This window comes from Archocentrus centrarchus, chromosome 1, assembly GCF_007364275.1.
Source record: "Archocentrus centrarchus isolate MPI-CPG fArcCen1 chromosome 1, fArcCen1, whole genome shotgun sequence".
Classification (NCBI taxonomy): Eukaryota; Metazoa; Chordata; class Actinopteri; order Cichliformes; family Cichlidae; genus Archocentrus; species Archocentrus centrarchus.
Window position 1 is genome coordinate 29340605 of NC_044346.1, and position 18180 is coordinate 29358784.

The 18180-nt window shown below is 39.9% G+C and overlaps 1 protein-coding gene across 2 annotated transcripts; it reads left to right on the top strand.

Moving 5' to 3' along the window:
* The first annotated feature begins 448 nt into the window (after nt 1-448).
* On the top strand, nt 449-17532 carry cusr (Copper-only SOD repeat protein). 2 transcript variants are annotated; one of them, XM_030739409.1, is made up of 10 exons: nt 449-648; nt 2294-4358; nt 4840-4939; nt 5963-6037; nt 6258-6353; nt 7321-7453; nt 7612-7726; nt 7939-8063; nt 16768-16848; nt 17154-17532. In XM_030739409.1, exons 1-10 carry the CDS (start codon nt 609-611, stop codon nt 17243-17245), a joined length of 2922 nt encoding a protein of 973 aa, XP_030595269.1. In that variant the 5' UTR covers nt 449-608; the 3' UTR covers nt 17246-17532. The 2 variants fall into 2 exon arrangements, with proteins under 2 accessions (XP_030595269.1, XP_030595278.1); XM_030739418.1 differs by lacking the exons at nt 7939-8063; nt 16768-16848; nt 17154-17532 and having other exon boundaries at nt 7622-7726.
* The last annotated feature ends 648 nt before the right edge of the window (nt 17533-18180 follow it).

The window sequence follows — 18180 nt, forward strand, 5'->3', positions numbered from 1 at the left end:
AAGGAAAAAAGTTAGGGGGGGGTATTTGCTCCTTTTATTCAGTTTTACTGTGTGCTGCATGTATTTCTTGACGTGCTTTTATGCCTTTGGCTAGATCAATTGTAATATAACAGACTATTTTAAAACATTATGGTGCATATTGGTTATTTGTAATGTGAATAACAGAGTATAGTGGATCCAGTGAATAAGATGCTTTAAATTCAACCAGCAGTGGAAGTTCCCTGAAATATGAATTTAAAATACATCACTATGACCATTAAGTACTTTTATATGCCTATGTCTGTCCTCAAGAGAAGCATTGTCACTACTCCGGGCCACCTCCAGCCATCCCTCCCCTGCCTACATATATGAGGTACTGTTTCCTCGTAGACCAATCACAGGCTGAGTGCAGACTGCAGCTTATAAACAGAAGTACAAGGGAGACTGCACATTTTTGAGAACCAGTCACACATGACTCACTCTTAGAGTGGCAGGCACTTGGACACACAGCAGCAGTCTCCCATTAATTTGCTCTCATTGAACTTGTGCTGTGACTTACCTTTTTTTCCCCCCAAACCTGCACTTTCTACTTTTTCTGTTTCTTGTGTGTTTTGCACAAATCTGACAACATGTGCCTTCTCAGGACTATTCTGCTGTTTTTTTTACTTGGTGAGTAATTTTTAATCTTTGACTTTTGCAGTTAGGCCAAATGGACATCAAGAATAATTTATTTATTGTCATTTTGTTTAATGCATTTCCCCCTGTAGTCCACTTAGTTCCTTAATTGATATAGTTTAATTCTTCCTCTGTCAAGTCTGCGTTCCCATCTCCATGTTCAGTTGTGTCCTGTTTGACTGTAGTCTGTTAACAACTGTTTGAAATGATTAAGCTCTTGTGAGATCATTCATTCAGCAGTTATCTGAGCCTCTCAGGTTCAAAGCCCTAGTATGCTGCATGTCTTACTGGGAATGTCAAAGTAGCTTGAAATTATGAGATGTTACATTAGTAAGAACTCTCTAAGTGCCTGTCCACTATATTTAATATGCTGCATTTTAATTTATTATCCATATTTCCCGCACTGAAGTTACTGACTGCAACCTGTATCACTCGCTTTATTTCCAAAAGCTGTTACAAGATGCTTGTCACAGCAGGATGGTATAAAGATTACCCACAAAAAGCTCACAAAAAGGCCTTTGTTTTAGAGTCTGTTTTGATAAGGTATATCAACACTTAACATCTTGAAATTTCACACTCAAGATGTTAAGTGTTGATAAGGTATATCAACACTTAACATCTTGAAATTTCACACTCAAGAATGGAAGATTTTCTAACCTCTTGACTACAGAAGCTTTGTTTTCTCCAAAGTTCCACCTTCAGGATTTCTCTATTACACTCATACTATAAATTTAAGATCAAAGAGGGGGATTCTGTTACGTTGTGAATTGATATAGTGTCATTTTTTATTAGAATTTAAGTGAAATAGAGCTACTACCAGTCATTTGATACCAGGACACCACATTGTGAAAGCAGGATTTCTATTTTAACTCTCACGGTCTGAATAAGGCTGAAGAAATGAAAGCTGCTCGTAACACAATCAAGAACAGAAACTCAAAGGGAAGTAGTATTTCTACTTTATGCAAGCAAAGTGTTATAAACACTTGGTCAAGTAGAGTAAGTTAAAGGTTAAAAAAAAAAAAAAGTGTTTCTACACATGGAATAAGAGTCACTCTCCCAACAAAATTATCCACCCAATTTATTTTTTAAGTCAACAAATTTTCATATTATGTAACTCTGTTTTCTGACTTGCTTGGTGACTACTGTGGCACAGGCACTTAAATAAACCAGTCACGCTTGAGTAAATAATTGTGTTTTTTCATGCCATTGTCAGAAAATCCCTACATAAGCAGAATGCTTATGTCTGTCTAATGCACATACAGAAAAAAATGGGGTGTTTTTCTAGTGTGATGAAATGTGAGGGCGTGGAGGTCATTATGCATGTTTGTAATCAACAACAAGTGTGCTGTGGAAACTTGGTCTCTCAGTATTTTAAATATTAGACTTCTCGGGAAAACAGGAGATAAGTACAGTGTCAAACTTTTGAGATAAGCAATATTTGCACGAGGAAGAAGGGGTTGATGCATTTTAAAGGATTTTTATGACCAGAAAAACACCATTGGATACTGTAGCTTTTGATGATACAGTTGAATCCAAACTCAAGGTTTTTTATCAGCTTTTTGTTTTTTACAGGGTTGTGCATTGACAGGTGTAGTAAAGCTGATTACTGCCATTGGCTCCTTCTTGTCATCTTTTCTAGGTTCCATTTCCTGTGTTCAGTTTTTGGCACCTCTGAACATGGGAGGAGTCACTGGGCAGGTGCAGTTTGACGCAACTTCTCAGATGGCAACTGTCAACGTGTCTGGTGTTGGATCCTGTGGTTCATTAAACTTTTCCCTCAGCGAGTTCCCTGTCATGTATGGCCACTTTGCTCAGCCCTGTTCTGAAGAAAATATCGGCTCCAGTATCTTCACCTTTACAGCTGATCCTGCCTCAAATTCTAGCATCAATGTGTCCCACCTCTTTGAGCAAAGACCAAACCTCGATGACTTCTCGCTGTTGTTGCAAACATGTGACGGAATTAAAGTATGCACAGTTGTAAGTCAAGGTCATACCCTCTCAACTAGTCAGGCCAGGTTCTACGGGCCCATCGCAGGTAACATTTATATCCGTCTTAACACAGGACATGCCAGCCCTAGAGTTCTTGCAGATCTTGTGACAATTGGTCAGGTTAATGCATCACAAACCAATGTCACTCTCTATGGAGCTACAAGTGCTGCTGCAAACTGTGATAATCTACTTGGAAGCTTGAATTCTGCAGCTGTGACCAGTCTGGGTGTCATACAGGTTGGGACCCCTTTGCACCTCCATAAATCCCGTCTGGACCCTACTAGCTTCAACACCACAAATAACTTTCTTCTCCTTAAAATGGGGTCAAGTTTCAGGTGTGCTCAGATATATAATGTGCCAGAAAAGCAGGTTAGAGCTGATGTGAACATGAACGGGATCAAAGGATACTTTAGTTTTCATCAGGCTTCCCCTTTTGATGTCACAGAGTTGAGCGTGAACCTGACTAACTTACAGAATAAAGTTGCCTTTTACCACGTCCACAACTTTCCTGTCAGGTCAAGATCAAGCCGGTGTTCAAATAATAATGTGGGTGACCACTGGAATCCGTTCAATATAAACAGAAGTGATCCAACATACCCCAAAGTGCCAGGGTCAACACATGACATGTATGAGGTGGGTGACCTCAGTGGCAAGCACGTGACCCTAGCAGGTAGAAATATGGTGGACATGACATTCAAAGACTTCAGTCTTCCACTGTTTGGAACGAACAGCATTGTAGGCCGCTCAGTCGTCATTCACCAACCAAATGGTTTAAGGTACGCTTGTGCCAGCATCAGCTATCCCGGTGAGGTTATTGTTGGCAGAGCCATATTTCAAAGCCCTGTGGTTGGTGAGATCTGGTTCACACAGCTGGTGAACAACCCTCTCTCTGATGTGTCCATATTTATGAATTTGGCATATGGAAATCCTACAACACCAACCAGACACCACAACTGGCATGTTCACAGCTACCCCATTAGCTCAGAGAGGGATGATGATGATGGCCGCTGCAGCACAACAGGAGATCACTGGAACCCCTTTAACATCAGCAAAGACAGCAGTTATTCCCTCCACTGTAACCCATCTGGTCCCTTCTCCTGCGAGGTGGGAGACCTCTCTAGCAAACATGGTACCATTGATCTTGGCACCACGGTAGAGGTGGTGGCTGCAAAATACTTCTTCACTGATGTCACCTCCTGGTTGCCCAAGCCAGGCATTATTGGCCATTCTGTGGTCATCCATCAAGCAGAAAAAGGAGGGCCAAGAATAGCCTGTGCCAATGTTACGATGGTGCACGTTCCCAAAGCTAGCTTAGGTAGCTGGTTTGGTCCTGGAGTTTCTGATGGCCAGCTGTATTTCTCCCAGGCTGTCCCACAAGGTCCCACAACTATAAATGTTTCTTTAATGAACCTGAACTCCATAGCTGGTGGTTACCATGTTCACATTTTGCCCCTCATACCTGGCAGTGTAGAGCCTTGCTCAAATGCAAACATCCAGGGTCACTTCAACCCACTAGCCTGGAATGTATCAGAGTCCCCTGCACCTGGAGCTGGCACTGTGGACCAGTATGAGATGGGAGATATCAGCGGGAAGTTCGGGATGCTTAATGGTCAAAACAACTTTGAGGCTGTATACACGGACCCCGACATGTTAATGAGTGGACCTTACAGCATAGTGGGAAGGTCACTGGTGGTTCACAATGTCAGTGGATCAAGGTGAGAAAGTGTACTTTGCTATTTCTGTTCTTACTAGTGACACAGAACATAACACAGCACAGAATTAACATGAAAAAAAGAAGCCAATAAATTTTTTATACAGATATTCATGTACATATACACATTTCTTTTTCTAAAGAACAAATGATTAACACTATAAACACTCTGCTCTTTAATAATGTTTAGTATTTATTGTGACAGTTCTAATAAGTGACAGGTCTGAGTAGTCACTGATCCTTGTGCAGAATTACCAGATATGTAAGTTGAGAAGCAGATTTCTGGCACAGAAACAAAAAAATGTCTCTTAGTTCTTGAGGGGAACAGGATAAAATATCACAGACGCAGACAAAGATACGCATTCAAAGATAATTACTCAGCAAAATGTTGTGATGGAGAAGTTCCTCAGAGATGTCAGACTATGATATCTTTTTCCCATCTTGATTGTGTTTTTCTGGGGTTCCCTGCATATGTGTTTTGACAGAATTAGGTGTGCTGACATCTTGGCTGACAGAACCACAGATGGTCAGTGGATTACTGCCAAGGCTGTCTTTACTGGTACAGTGACGGGGACAGTCAGACTGGTAAGAATCACAACAGTTTGTCTTTAGTGCTTATGTCAAATTTTAACATGGTTAAAATTTTAAACAAAACAGTTCTGTTCTTTTTGTCTAAGGATTACAATTCATTTCTATTACAAACAGTAACCACTACAAGTCTCTCATTTATATGAAGTATTTAACAAGTAAATATATACAAAGTGGAAAACAAACAAAACAATATAATTAGTTTTTGCAGTAACAGTAAACAGTTCATTTTTGGATATTCAGCAATTAATTTCTATCTAATCAGACTGGTCAGGGACTATGTACTACACTCATTTAACACCAGATTTATATGTTGCTCACTAGTAATTTCACAAGTTAAGCTTGGTGTTCTTATTCACACTGTGTAAAATACTGTAGTAAGACCAGTTTGACAGAAATAGATGGAACTGATCATGATCAAATTCTTTTCTTTGGTAACCCGAGAGCACAAGAATCGTTTCTTGATCATTTCTAACTTATTAGGAGCCAAGCTGCCAGAAAAACATGACAGTGTATTTCTGCTGCACTGGACAGACACTGAATTCATTATTCCTATGATGGCTTGCAACAGGAAGCAGTGAGAAGGGGGGGACGAGATCATTAGCTTAGCATCCATCTGCTGGCTAACGGTACATGCAGTTTCACCGAACTAGGAAGCTCACTAAGGGAACAGCTGTCTCTGGCAGCTGCCCTTCAGAGGCACCATACTGAGCTCTGCGTTACACTGATGGAGAAGAGCTTGTAGTATCTCAAAACAGCTTCTGTGGTTAAGGAGAAGAAGGCAGTTTGGGTAATCAATGTCCTTCAACAAAATATAGTGTTTTTTCTCGGATAAACTGAGAATCAAAAGCTAAGTGTGGAAAATGCCTTTACAATTACAACAGTATGTATGTAATTTACAAAAGTCTCCACTCTGTCCATTTAAACTGCTTTTGTGTTTCAGCAGAGCAAGTATTTAGCTGTAAATGAACTGATTATGGAAGTACACATTCAGATCAGTCTTTGCTTTTTTCATCCCAGCACCAGCAGGTGTTTCTTGATGGGAGCAGCAGCGATGTTACTCTGGAAGTGAACCTTCACTCAGCAAGGGGAAGCGTATGTACAGCTTTATATAATTTACATATATGAACGACAAGTGAAATTCAGCAGTATGCAGCAGTATTTGGAGGAGATTGAAAATCTGTGTCGAAAATATGCATTCATTCATCACAAGCGTGTTTTGCTCTGCATTTTTGTGTGAATTCGACAAACCGAAACTCACACGAAGGTGTTAAAATAAATCATTCTCACACTTGTGTTTTATGCCAAACTGCAGACAACTGCGGCATCCTTGTTCATCACAAACAATCATATTGACACTGGATGCAACAGCGTGGGAGACACATTCAATCCCTTCAACATGACATCAACGGTGAGATCATGATATTATCCAGGTCGAAAAGGATATCAAAAACAAACTAAAAAAGAAACAAAACACTAAGAGCAAAGAAAATGAAAGTAAATAAAGTGGAAGAAAAGAGGTGTTCGTCTGGTGGTTTGTTCTTTATAGAATTGAAGGAAGTTCTGAAGGGTTGCTGTTTCCCAATGATGTTAGTTTCACTGGGGTCTGGAGACACATATTGCAAAAAGGTGCCATTATGAGTCCAATTCTTCCTCTATTTTTGTCAAAATTTCAGTTTTTTTTTTATTATCTTTCAAAGTTTCTTAACATCCTGAGTTTGGAAATTTGTTTTTTCATTGAATTTAACCTCACAGCGCTGCACTGTAGCTGAGAAATTTAAAGTGTAAATATAATTAGCACGCTTCCTCTTATTTACATCATCATTATTTTTGGATTTTCATGTTTTTTGATGTTGTGTTTGTAATATTTCTGTTTGTTGTGGGGTATTTAAATTCATACAATAATAGCAAGGTGCTAAAAACTTAATATATACACATAAGGCCACTGACTTTATATGACAACTCATTTCAGAAATGATCATGCCAAAGTTAAACCAGCTTAAATTATTATAATTACAACATGACAGACATGTTTAAAAAAAAAAAAAAGGTGGAGAAATATACTAATTACTGTTCTTTGACCATAACAACATCTAATAATCTCAACAATTTCTTCTCCAAAAGGTCACATGTGAGCATGTAAGATGTGGATTGTAATGTTACCCCTCTCAGATTTAAACACTTCCTGGAGTCCATTTTGTTTATTTATACTCTATAGTACAACACTAAACTCTAAAGCGTTGTAGAAAAGGAAGTTTTCTACAATGGGGTTCCTAACCAGGAACAAAACTATATATATATATAAAACCACCCATGATTATCGTGCCACAATTGTGATAAATGTGCAGAACACTTCTTTCTTTCTCTTCCCCTTTCAGAGCTCCAGCTGTTCTCTAGAAAACTCACTGAGTTGTGTGGTAGGGGAAATATCTGTGAGGCATGGCATGATTCACCTGACACAGAGAGAATTCTACACTGACAGCATTATCCACCTCTCTGGGGACAGCACAGGTGAAATGAGTCACAATATGTGATCAGTGGTAATAGCAGATTTAAAGTAAATGAGTTCATTACTTTAAGTATAATTGTTAAGTTTATTTTGTGTGTGTGCCTACGTGTGTGCGTGTGTGTGTGTGTGTGTGTGTGTGCGCGCGCACACCCGTTTTTAGTGGTCTACAGATCTTTAGTGCTGAAAAATGAAGGAAGCATCATTGCATGTGCCGACATCCTCCCTGAATCCCCGTCAGCTGAGCAGACCTTTCGCAGCGTGAATGCATTCAGCCGGTGAGTGTAATTACAACACACTGTATGATGAATACCCTCTCAGCTCATCCTAAATCTCTAAAGACACTTTAAATGCTTGCCTGCTTGGACATATGGGAAGACATTCTATAAAACTGTTCTGGTAAATACAACCCTGTATAACTTTTTGATCAAGTGTACAATTCAAGCGTCAGTATGGCTTTAAAGGCAATGTTATATTTCTTTATGTCCAGATATGACTTCCGTAGGAGGGTAGCTGAAGTGCTGCAAATGGACCTAGCAAGAGTTACCATATTGCCCATATCTCCCCAGACTGTAGCCAATGGAACATGTCAGCAAGTCAACTTCATGGTATCTGGTAAGGCAGAATGAATTTAATCCAACCTCTGTGTACCACAACCAAATTGTCAGCAAAAAATAAATAAATCAAAAATTTGAAGACATGAGGACATTAATATGAATATCTTTTTCTATGAATCTTGATGAAAATATAAAGAAATATACACCCTCAGCACCTCCTAGTAGAGGCTAGTGTGGTGTCAGTACACTTTTGATCCCTTATGATCTTGCAGCAATTTATCTTAGGCAGGCTACGCTTACTTTGTGGTGTAACCTTGAATGCATGTGTAAACTTAAAGCCAGAAGTAAACTTAAAGGTGGTTTATTAAGGAGTGACATGAAACAATAAACTCAGCTACACTGAAGCTGGACAGGTGCCAGAACTAAATCCAAAAACTAAGTGGCAGGAAGTAACCAAACAAGGTACATGCAAACTTGACACCAAAGAGGATTGGCACACAGAGGAAACTAAACAGGGACCAGGACACAAGGAAACAGACAAAGAGAAACACAGACACGGGACAGAGACACAGACTAGTCACAACACTGGGAATAAAACTCAATACAAAAACACAGGAGGTCAGAGACATGACAAAAGGACAAAACAGACACAAGAACACAGACGCAGGGGAGACAGGAACAAAGAGAACAAAACCAAAATTTAACAATAACGAATAACAAAACAGGAACTAAGATGAAAAACAAACTGGAACATAACTCAGTGAAAACAAAACCTAAACACCAAACCGTGGACACGCAGCCCGGGACCATGACAGTGTTAATGCATTTCACTTCTTTATAGGACTTCTGGTAATAAAACCTCCTGTGAGTTTGAGTGTAATCTTTCATGAGTCTTTGCGTTGTTAGCTTGGACTAAGTGTTACATATGTAGAGAGAGCAGGTTTCAAGTGGCACTTAACTGGAGTTATAGCCAAACAAGAAAGTAGTTGAATGAGTAACTTATACTGTAAGTATTTTAAAAGTAATGGGTACCTATGGGTACACAATACCAGTAAGTAGATGAAACACATGACATCCTGCTGTACTCCTTAAACAAATGTGGTGTTTATGTTTATGCTTATTAAGATCCCATTAGCATCAGCAGCATGCTGCATCGGCTATTCTTCCGGGGGTCAGTTTACATTAAAAAAAAAAAAAACAACAAAAAAACAAATTACATTTACATAAAAAACGTTACACCTTCATTCAGAGTGTACTCCACTTTGTCTTGTACTATGATACTCTTATACAAACATACATAAAACACATACATGTACAATAACATCTCGACTTTCATAAATATACAAACATGCAGATACATCTATTAAAATGATAAATTATTTTTATAGTTTATTTTCAGTTGCTTCTTAAAACTGTAAGCAGTACGTTGTTTAATGTTTTGTGGTAGTGATTCATGCATTGCTCTAAACATCACTGTACAATGGCTTGAACTAGTTTTACCTTTTGGCAGAGTGAAAGACAATCCAACCGCGTGCTTTGTTTGGTAATCATGGGTAACTTTGCTAAATGCTAGTTTCTTGTAAAACATTAATTTTTTTTTTTACTGTAATAATATTGCTTAAAATATTAGTCAGTGCATACAAACGTCTGTCCTTCACCCGTAACCAGGAAAGCTGATTATGCTTTTTTTTTTAGCAACATTTGTCCTGATACCACATTTACCACATCCTGCCTTATTTTGCACCAGTTGTAATTTTTTTTAATATTGCTTAATGATGTATTGGACCAAACAACAGAGCAGTAATCTAAATGAGACAATACAAGCGTTTGAATGATGTGTGTAACGCATTTCCTGATTGTTATGTGTTGGCAGGCAGTCGTGTCTTTGGCAAGCTAAGTCCAAACTCAGGAAAGTTGTCAAGAATGTCTTCTGCTTTATGAGATCATGTGGAATAAAGCCAAGTTGACACTTTTTTTTCTCACTTTATGATTGTGGTGTTCCAGACACAGAAGCATTGAACCCATAGAGTAAAGAGGGTTTTGAGTTAATGTTGTAGTGACGGTGCTCCTGTGTGGTGGAGGTTGGTTGTATTGTTAAGTTGTAGTTGGAAGAAAATAACCAGTCGCCACAGGAGGGCGCTTTGGGGTAGAGAACCGCCTGTGTGAAAAAAACAATAAATGATGGTTGCTGCGTGAAACTTCCAGTTGTCTGCTTGAAAAGTGTTTATGGGATCCAATATCATACACAACAGACTTTTGGCGACGAGGATGGGATTTTCAAGTTGGAAGACACAGAGTCCGCGGACGGAGCGACTCCATCGAGGCAACCCAGGACTGTAAAACGAAAAGCCGAGCTTTGGTGAGTGAAAGGACCGCCGAACCGGAGCTAAGAAAATGGCGTTTGGAAAGCCAGAAGACTTTCACTTCGAGGAAAGTGAGGAAAGTTTTGACAACTACCGTGCACGTCTCGAGCAGTATTTTGCAGCAAACAGCTTGGACACTAAAGAGGTGAAAACTAAGTCGGTGTTTCTCACAGTGGTAGGGAAACGAGCACATAGCTTGTTGATGGATTTATGTGCACCAAATAAACCGTCGGAAAAAACCTACGAGGAGTTGGTGAATTTGCTTCAGCGGCACTACGTACCGAAGACCAATTTCATTGCAGAAAGGTGCAAGTTTCACGGGAGAAACCAAAAAGACAACGAGACGATCAGTGAGTATGTGGCCAGCTTAAGAAAGTTAGCGGCTACATGTAAGTTTGGGACCTTCTTAGATGAAGCACTGCGTGATAGATTTGTCTGTGGGGTCAAGAGCAGTGAGCTGAGAGATCGGCTGCTCAGCACCGCGCACACCAAAGACTTGACACTCCCGCTTGCTGTAGAAATGGCGCTCTCTTTTGAGGTAACCAAGGACAGTGCACAGCAATTTGCACAGAAAGCTTTCAAGGCTCACATAGTGGACAAGAAAGCTAAGGCAAGGTACCGTGAAGCTACGGAGAAATGTGCAGCTGTCGGGAAGCCCTGTTATCGTTGCGGTGGAAAGAGTCACAGCCCGAACGACTGCAGGTTTAAGGCAAGCGAGTGTCATGAGTGTAAAAAGAAAGGACACATAGCCAAAGCCTGTCGCTCACGCAAGGAAGGAGGCTATTCCACGACGACCAAGGGAGCCATGCATCTGGATATGGAGAAAAGGCGTCCCAGCGTTTTCACGCACCAGTCCTGCCTTGGTGTCAGTGATCTTAAGCCGCCCCAGAGTGCAGATCGAGGCAGCGCTCACAAGTTTCAGGGAGATCGAGATGGCATGCAACTCCTGTCACACCACAACAGAGAAGACAGAGTGGCCAGCGATGTTTTGGTGCAGGATAAAATGGAGGCTGCACCGAACTCTGACAATGATCCAGTTGTGACATTAGACAGTCCCGATTTTGGTCTGTTTGAAATTAACACAGGTAATGGTGATGTTGTAAAACCTTATTACGTGTATGTCAGTATAAATGGTTCAAGAGTGAAAATGGAACTAGACACTGGTGCAGCAGTGTCAGTGATATCCGAAAAGCTGTACAAGCGCAGATTTAAGTCAGTTAAACTTAGTGCAGCAAATTGTGTACTTAAAACGTACAGCCAAGAATCATTGCAACTGATGGGTAAATTTATGGCAAAAGTAAAATGTCAAGAGACCACTAAAAAACTAGAACTGCTAGTTGTAAAAGGAAGCGGCCCCACTTTGATGGGTAGAGACTGGATTAGCCAGTTGCAGCTGGACTGGTCACAAGTGAATAGAGTGGCTCCAGAAACAGTGGAAGACGTATGCACCAAGTATGCATCAGTGTTCAAACCTGAGCTTGGCAAGTTGAATGGTATTAAAGCCAAGTTGTATGTAGCACCCGAAGCAGTACCAAAGTTCCATAAGCCCAGAAATGTGCCTTATGCACTGAGAGAAGCTGTGGAAAGGGAACTGACTAAATTGGAGGCGGAAGGGGTTATTTCACCTACTAATTACAGTGAGTGGGCCGCTCCAATAGTGTGTATACCTAAAAAGGATGACAGTGCAAGATTATGTGGAGACTACAAGGTCACCATAAATCCCTGGTTAAAAGTGGATCAGTATCCACTCCCAAGAACTCAAGATCTGTTTGCAAAATTAGCAGGAGGTCAGAAATTCACCAAACTAGACTTATCCCAGGCCTACCAGCAAGTCGAGTTGGAGGAAAGCTCTAGGCATTACCTGACAATAAACACTCACAAGGGGTTGTATCGATACAACAGGTTGCCCTATGGTGTTGCAAGTGCCCCTGCAATTTTCCAGAAAATAATGGATCAGGTGCTTCAGGGCATGGATGGAGTTATCTGCTATCTTGATGATATTTTGATAACTGGTAAAGATGCAGAAAGCCACCTGGCTAACTTAAAGGAAGTTCTTAAGAGGCTAGAAGGCTACAATCTCAGAGTAAAGCAAGAAAAATGTGAGTTCATGCAAGACAGTGTATCCTACTTAGGACATGTCATTGATGCCACAGGTATTCATCCCATGAAGGAAAAGACAACTGCCATTCAGAAGGCCCCAGTCCCAAGAAATGTAACTGAACTTAGGTCGTTCTTGGCTCTGTTAAACTATTATGGGAAGTTTATTCCAAACTTATCCACCCTGATCCAGCCGATGTCAGCATTGCTGCACAAAGATGCAGACTGGATTTGGTCAGAAAACTGTCAAGATGCATTTGAGAATGCAAAGAGGGCACTGCAATCTGACAAAGTTTTGGTGCATTTTGACTCAGAGTTGCCAATTATCTTAGCATGTGATGCATCTCCTTATGGAGTTGGTGCTGTAATCAGTCACCAAATGAAAGATGGAAGTGAAAGACCGATTGCATTTGCATCAAGAATGTTAACCAAGACTGAACAGAACTACTCTCAGATTGAAAAAGAAGCACTTGGGTTGGTGTTTGGTGTTATGAAGTTCCATGACTACCTTTTTGGAAGGAAATTCACTTTGGTGACAGACCACAAACCATTACTGAAAATTTTAGGACCAAAAACAGGTGTACCTACACTAGCTGCTGCTAGGTTGCAAAGGTGGGCTCTAATCCTGGCTGCATACAAGTACGAGATTCAGTACAAGAGATCTGAACAGCATAGTAATGCAGATGCCTTATCAAGGCTACCAATGAAACTGAATGTAGATGTGGTGTCAAACCCCATTTACAAAGTATCTTACCTTGAAGAGTTACCTCTCACTGAAAGGGAGATAGCGAAAGAAACAGACAGAGATTCTGTATTGAAAGTGGTGAAACAGTTGGTGTTGACTGGCTGGCCTAAACATGTACAGGATGATTTGCTGAAGCCTTATTTTCAGAGAAGATTTGAGCTTACAGTTGAGGATGATTGTCTGCTGTGGGGGCTACGTGTCGTAGTTCCTGAAAGATTCAGAAACCAGTTGCTCGCTGAACTGCATGAACACCACTGGGGAATAGTTAAGATGAAATCCCTTGCCAGAAGTTTGTTTTGGTGGCCAGCAGTAGATGAGTGCATTGAAAGGGAAGTCAGTGAGTGTGCCATTTGCCAAAAGCAACGTAGTGTGCCTTGTACTGCACCAGTACATTCATGGAAATGGGCTTCCAGTCCGTGGGAAAGGATACATCTTGATTTTGCAGAGGACCGCAAGCAGATGTTCCTGGTACTGATAGATGCCTATGCTAGATGGCCAGAGGTTATTCCTATGCATACTACTACATCTGCTAAAACCATTGAAACATTGAGAACGTTGTTTGCAGCTTACGGGTTACCAAAAGAAGTTGTAACAGATAACGGGCCTCAGTTTGTGTTGCAAGAGTTTGAGTCATTTCTAAAAAAAAATGGAGTGCAGCACATTAAATCGCCTGCATACCACCCTGCCAGTAATGGATTAGCTGAGCGATTAGTCCAAAATCTTAAGAAGTCACTGGCAAAGAATCGAGCTGTTGGTGGCATGACACTGGAGCACTGTGTTGCAAATTTTCTCTTAGGGTACAGAAACATGCCCCACACAACAACAGGAAAAACTCCAGCGGAGTTGTTTCTGAAAAGACAAGTTCGAACGCGACTGTCACTAATAAGACCTCAGTTTTCCCAGAGAATGCAAAACAAAACAGACCCACTTTTGCCCCGTGTCAGGGTCTTCGCTGTAGGTCAACCTGTCTTGGTAAAGAATTACAGGGGAGGGGAGAAGTGGTTGAATGGAGTTGTACAAGAAATTCTGGGTCCTGTAACTTACAGTGTTGAACTGAATGGGAAATGTGTAAAAAAGCATGTAAATCAGATGTTGGGGGTAAATGGAAACGCAGCTCAGCTGACCAAAACAGACTCTTGTGGTGGAACTTTTTGGGATTGTGATGATCTCGATACAAACAAAGATGTGGATCAACAAAGGGAAGAAAGCACTGTGGGAACACAGCCAACTGAGTTGCCATCACCTACAGTCGAAGGGAACACTCGCCCAGTGAGAAACCGGCGGCCTCCTGAAAGACTGAACTTGGAATTGAGATTGTAAATGTGAGAAAAGAAAGGAAGAGGAAAAATAAGTTTTTTTTTCTGTTTGTGTTAAAAAAACAAAAGAAAAGAAAAAAAAAAATCAATAACTGAAAATGTTCAATGGATGGAGAAGTATTGATTTTACAGGGGAAGAGCTGTGGTGTTCCAGACACAGAAGCATTGAACCCATAGAGTAAAGAGGGTTTTGAGTTAATGTTGTAGTGACGGTGCTCCTGTGTGGTGGAGGTTGGTTGTATTGTTAAGTTGTAGTTGGAAGAAAATAACCAGTCGCCACAGGAGGGCGCTTTGGGGTAGAGAACCGCCTGTGTGAAAAAAACAATAAATCATGGTTGCTGTGTGAAACTTCCAGTTGTCTGCTTGAAAAGTGTTTATGGGATCCAATATCATACACAACAATGATGATTATTTTGTTATGAACATTTATTATGATGGACAATTGGTTAGCAAGTAATTGTCCACATGTTAAACTATCAAACAGGCCACATCAGCTAATTACCATGTCTATTATTCTGAAAAGGTAATTAAGATATTTTGGGTCAAATAGCATTGTGTGTAATGACAATGTTAGTCGTGGATTTTGATGGTGAATGTTCACCAATTTCAATGTAATATTCCTAAACTCCAGATATGCATAAAGCATGGTCAGCACTGTCAACAATGCCAATGTTACAGACCTCTGGTGGGGTCTGTTTCACACAGAAAGAAATAGAGACGGGAGACATCAGTTGCGTTCGGTCTGCAGGCTCTTCCTCGTCTGAAGCCCGGAAGCCCCACAGCACCGAATACCACCCGCGCTATTTCCCCCTAGTGGCGAAACTACACAATTACATCTCAAATTCAACATAATGCTACCATTAGCATTGGCCTTTCCACAAATAACTTCTAAGCAAATTACAATTGTGACGCTTACACTTGTAGGTGTCACACCAAGTTGAGTCATTACACTACTAACATGCTACTATGATTCATTTTCACTTATGTATCATGAGGGAATGAGGTGTCACACCAGCAATTGTCCCGTCCTTGGCTTGAATATCAGGTTTTCTTCTCTATTTCAGTTAAACTTCATACTGCAAATCCACATTCTCAGCATATTATAAACAGCTTAGCTGATACATCAAACCTGAGCTTGTGTTTGGTTAGGAGACATAATACATTTTCTTCACCATTCAGTTAAAAAACACTAGCACAAATTACAGCCTCTGAGAATCACTGGAATTAACCTAGAAACTACTGTACCCCACAGGTAGCGATTATTAAAAACAATACTTATAATTTATTTCTCCTTTTCTCAGAACTTCTATCATGATCCTTGGTTCTGGTCCCAAGCCTTTGAGTCCTTTTAGACTTTTTTATTCTTGTTAATTATTTAATATTATATTATCTACTATAATTTAATATGTGTTATATTTTAGTTTATCATTTAATATATAGTTTTGGGTTGGTTTCACTGTTGTTTCAGCGCTCTATGTTGTAGAATATTGTTGAATCTTTGGTTCCTGTTTTAACTTTATAGTTATGCTAGTGATGAATTTTGTAATCATTTTGTTTGTTTGTTTGTTTCCTTTGTGTTTCCCTGCCTGTCCTTTCCGTTTATGTCCCCCAGTGTTCGCTTGTCTCTATTTTCATGATTAATGTGAGTCTTGTGTGAATTTTACGGTGCTAAGTCTATAAATGGTTCCGCCGCTTCACGCTGGGCAAGCTATTTGTCAGCACATCAATACAATGAACAATAATGGGTATTGAAAATCTTCAGAAAACCTGAAAAAATGGCCTAGTAACCTGATACTGGAGTTGATTGGGTGTTTCATTTTCTGTCCCTTCCTTTGTCCCAGGGGGTAACAGAGGAGAATCTGCAGACAGGTTTCACACACTATAGCACAGGACAGGCATTTATACTCTCAGCGGTCTCCCCAAAGGTGAAGAGTTTACTATTCCAATAATTTCCCAGAAGGACACCGTTAGATTATTTGCGTTTGAATAAAAACATGAAGCTCTTCATCCGCCGCATGTAAATTGGTTGCATAGCATTATTTATACTGATTGATGCCAAAATAGGCATGTTGTGATCCAAATGACTTAAAGGAAAACATAACTTTTAGAACAACAGAGATTCACATTTCATAACCCAATGGATCCCACAGTAACTATCAAGTGTAACAAAACAGAGATAACAACTTGTACTGTCATAGTACATGAGGAAGTAAGCATTACTACTTTGTCTGTATCTTAAAGGGAATGTGAGCACTGAACTGCTGAAGTCTGTCAAAACCAGTGAGAAAATGGGCATCTACAAAGAGTATGAGAGATGTACAAGTAAGTGCATTATATACAGTTGTCAAAGCTTTAACTGCGCTTTAAATGCCTTACAGTAATGTTACACTGTTAATGTATTTAGACAACATTTAGAAAGAGATGAAGAAATTATTTTGTGAAGCCATGTCAGCTATCAAAATTGCAAATTACAAAGACAGTATTTGCATACCCAATTCCATGTTTTCAGTGATCACTCTTATTACATAGTCAATGTTTCTGAGCAAACTTTCTAATCACTCTCCAGTCTTGCTGTCATTTGTTTGAAATCAACCTTACCTGTGAACGCCTTTCTAATTTCCCATTAGGAAGTGTCAGCCCGGCACTGATGCCAGGGACTTTTCTTCTTGGCTTGATGTTCGCCTTCGCCTCTCTGCTACCTTCAGCAGTTTATTTATAGCTCGGAGACTCTGCCACACCGTGCCCCATCACCGGGAATGCATGACCTTAAAAAGATTGTATGTGTCTATCAAATGGCACAGTGGCCAGCAACCAAATAATGATAATAATCTGCCACGTTTGACTTCAATCAAATAAGATCTTCCCTTTTTTTCAGTTAAGGCAACAAGTAATTATTTAGTGTAGCTTTCATAGATAATTTCATCAAACTAGCGTGGGTTGGTTTCAATGCTATGTATTTTCTGACCTCCAGACTTTGTTCTTCATGTATGCACTATCCAAATAACCATGTGAAATTTTGTGTATATCTTGAAAGTTGTGAATAAAATACAATAATGTTCATATGCCTTCAGTATTCAGAATAAATGTGTGTATATAGCAGATACAATTTTCAACAAGACAGTAATTCCGTTGTGCTTTGCAAGAGAAGAAGCTCTTTAAAACATTTCATATCATTCCAGCCTGTTCAAAAAGGAAAACAAAACAACCCCCCAAAATGACTGCAATGAGTCTTTATTAACTAGATTAAAGATTAACAGGACTGCAGTGCAATATTTTGCATCAGCAGGGAGCCCAAGTGAACTGCATATCATTTTATATATTAGTAATCTGCCCCACATTGTCCCACACAAACATGGTCTTTGCCCCACATTTATGTCCTACGGGGTCTTGTTACTCTACTCATCAGTGGCTATTCAGTGGTACATATCAGATAACTGGCAAGATGTAAGCAAGTAAAACTTTATTATATATCACATTTCATTCCAGGTGAAAAGATAAAATGCTGTACAAAGCGTGACATTTATATCTAATGTAAAATTAAATCAGTAGACGTAAGCAAGTAAATTAACAGCATAATTAAGAAACAACAAGACAGTAAGAGTGATCCTGACTTTTTCCAGTGCCCGCATCTCCAAACCATCCATCAATACTCTA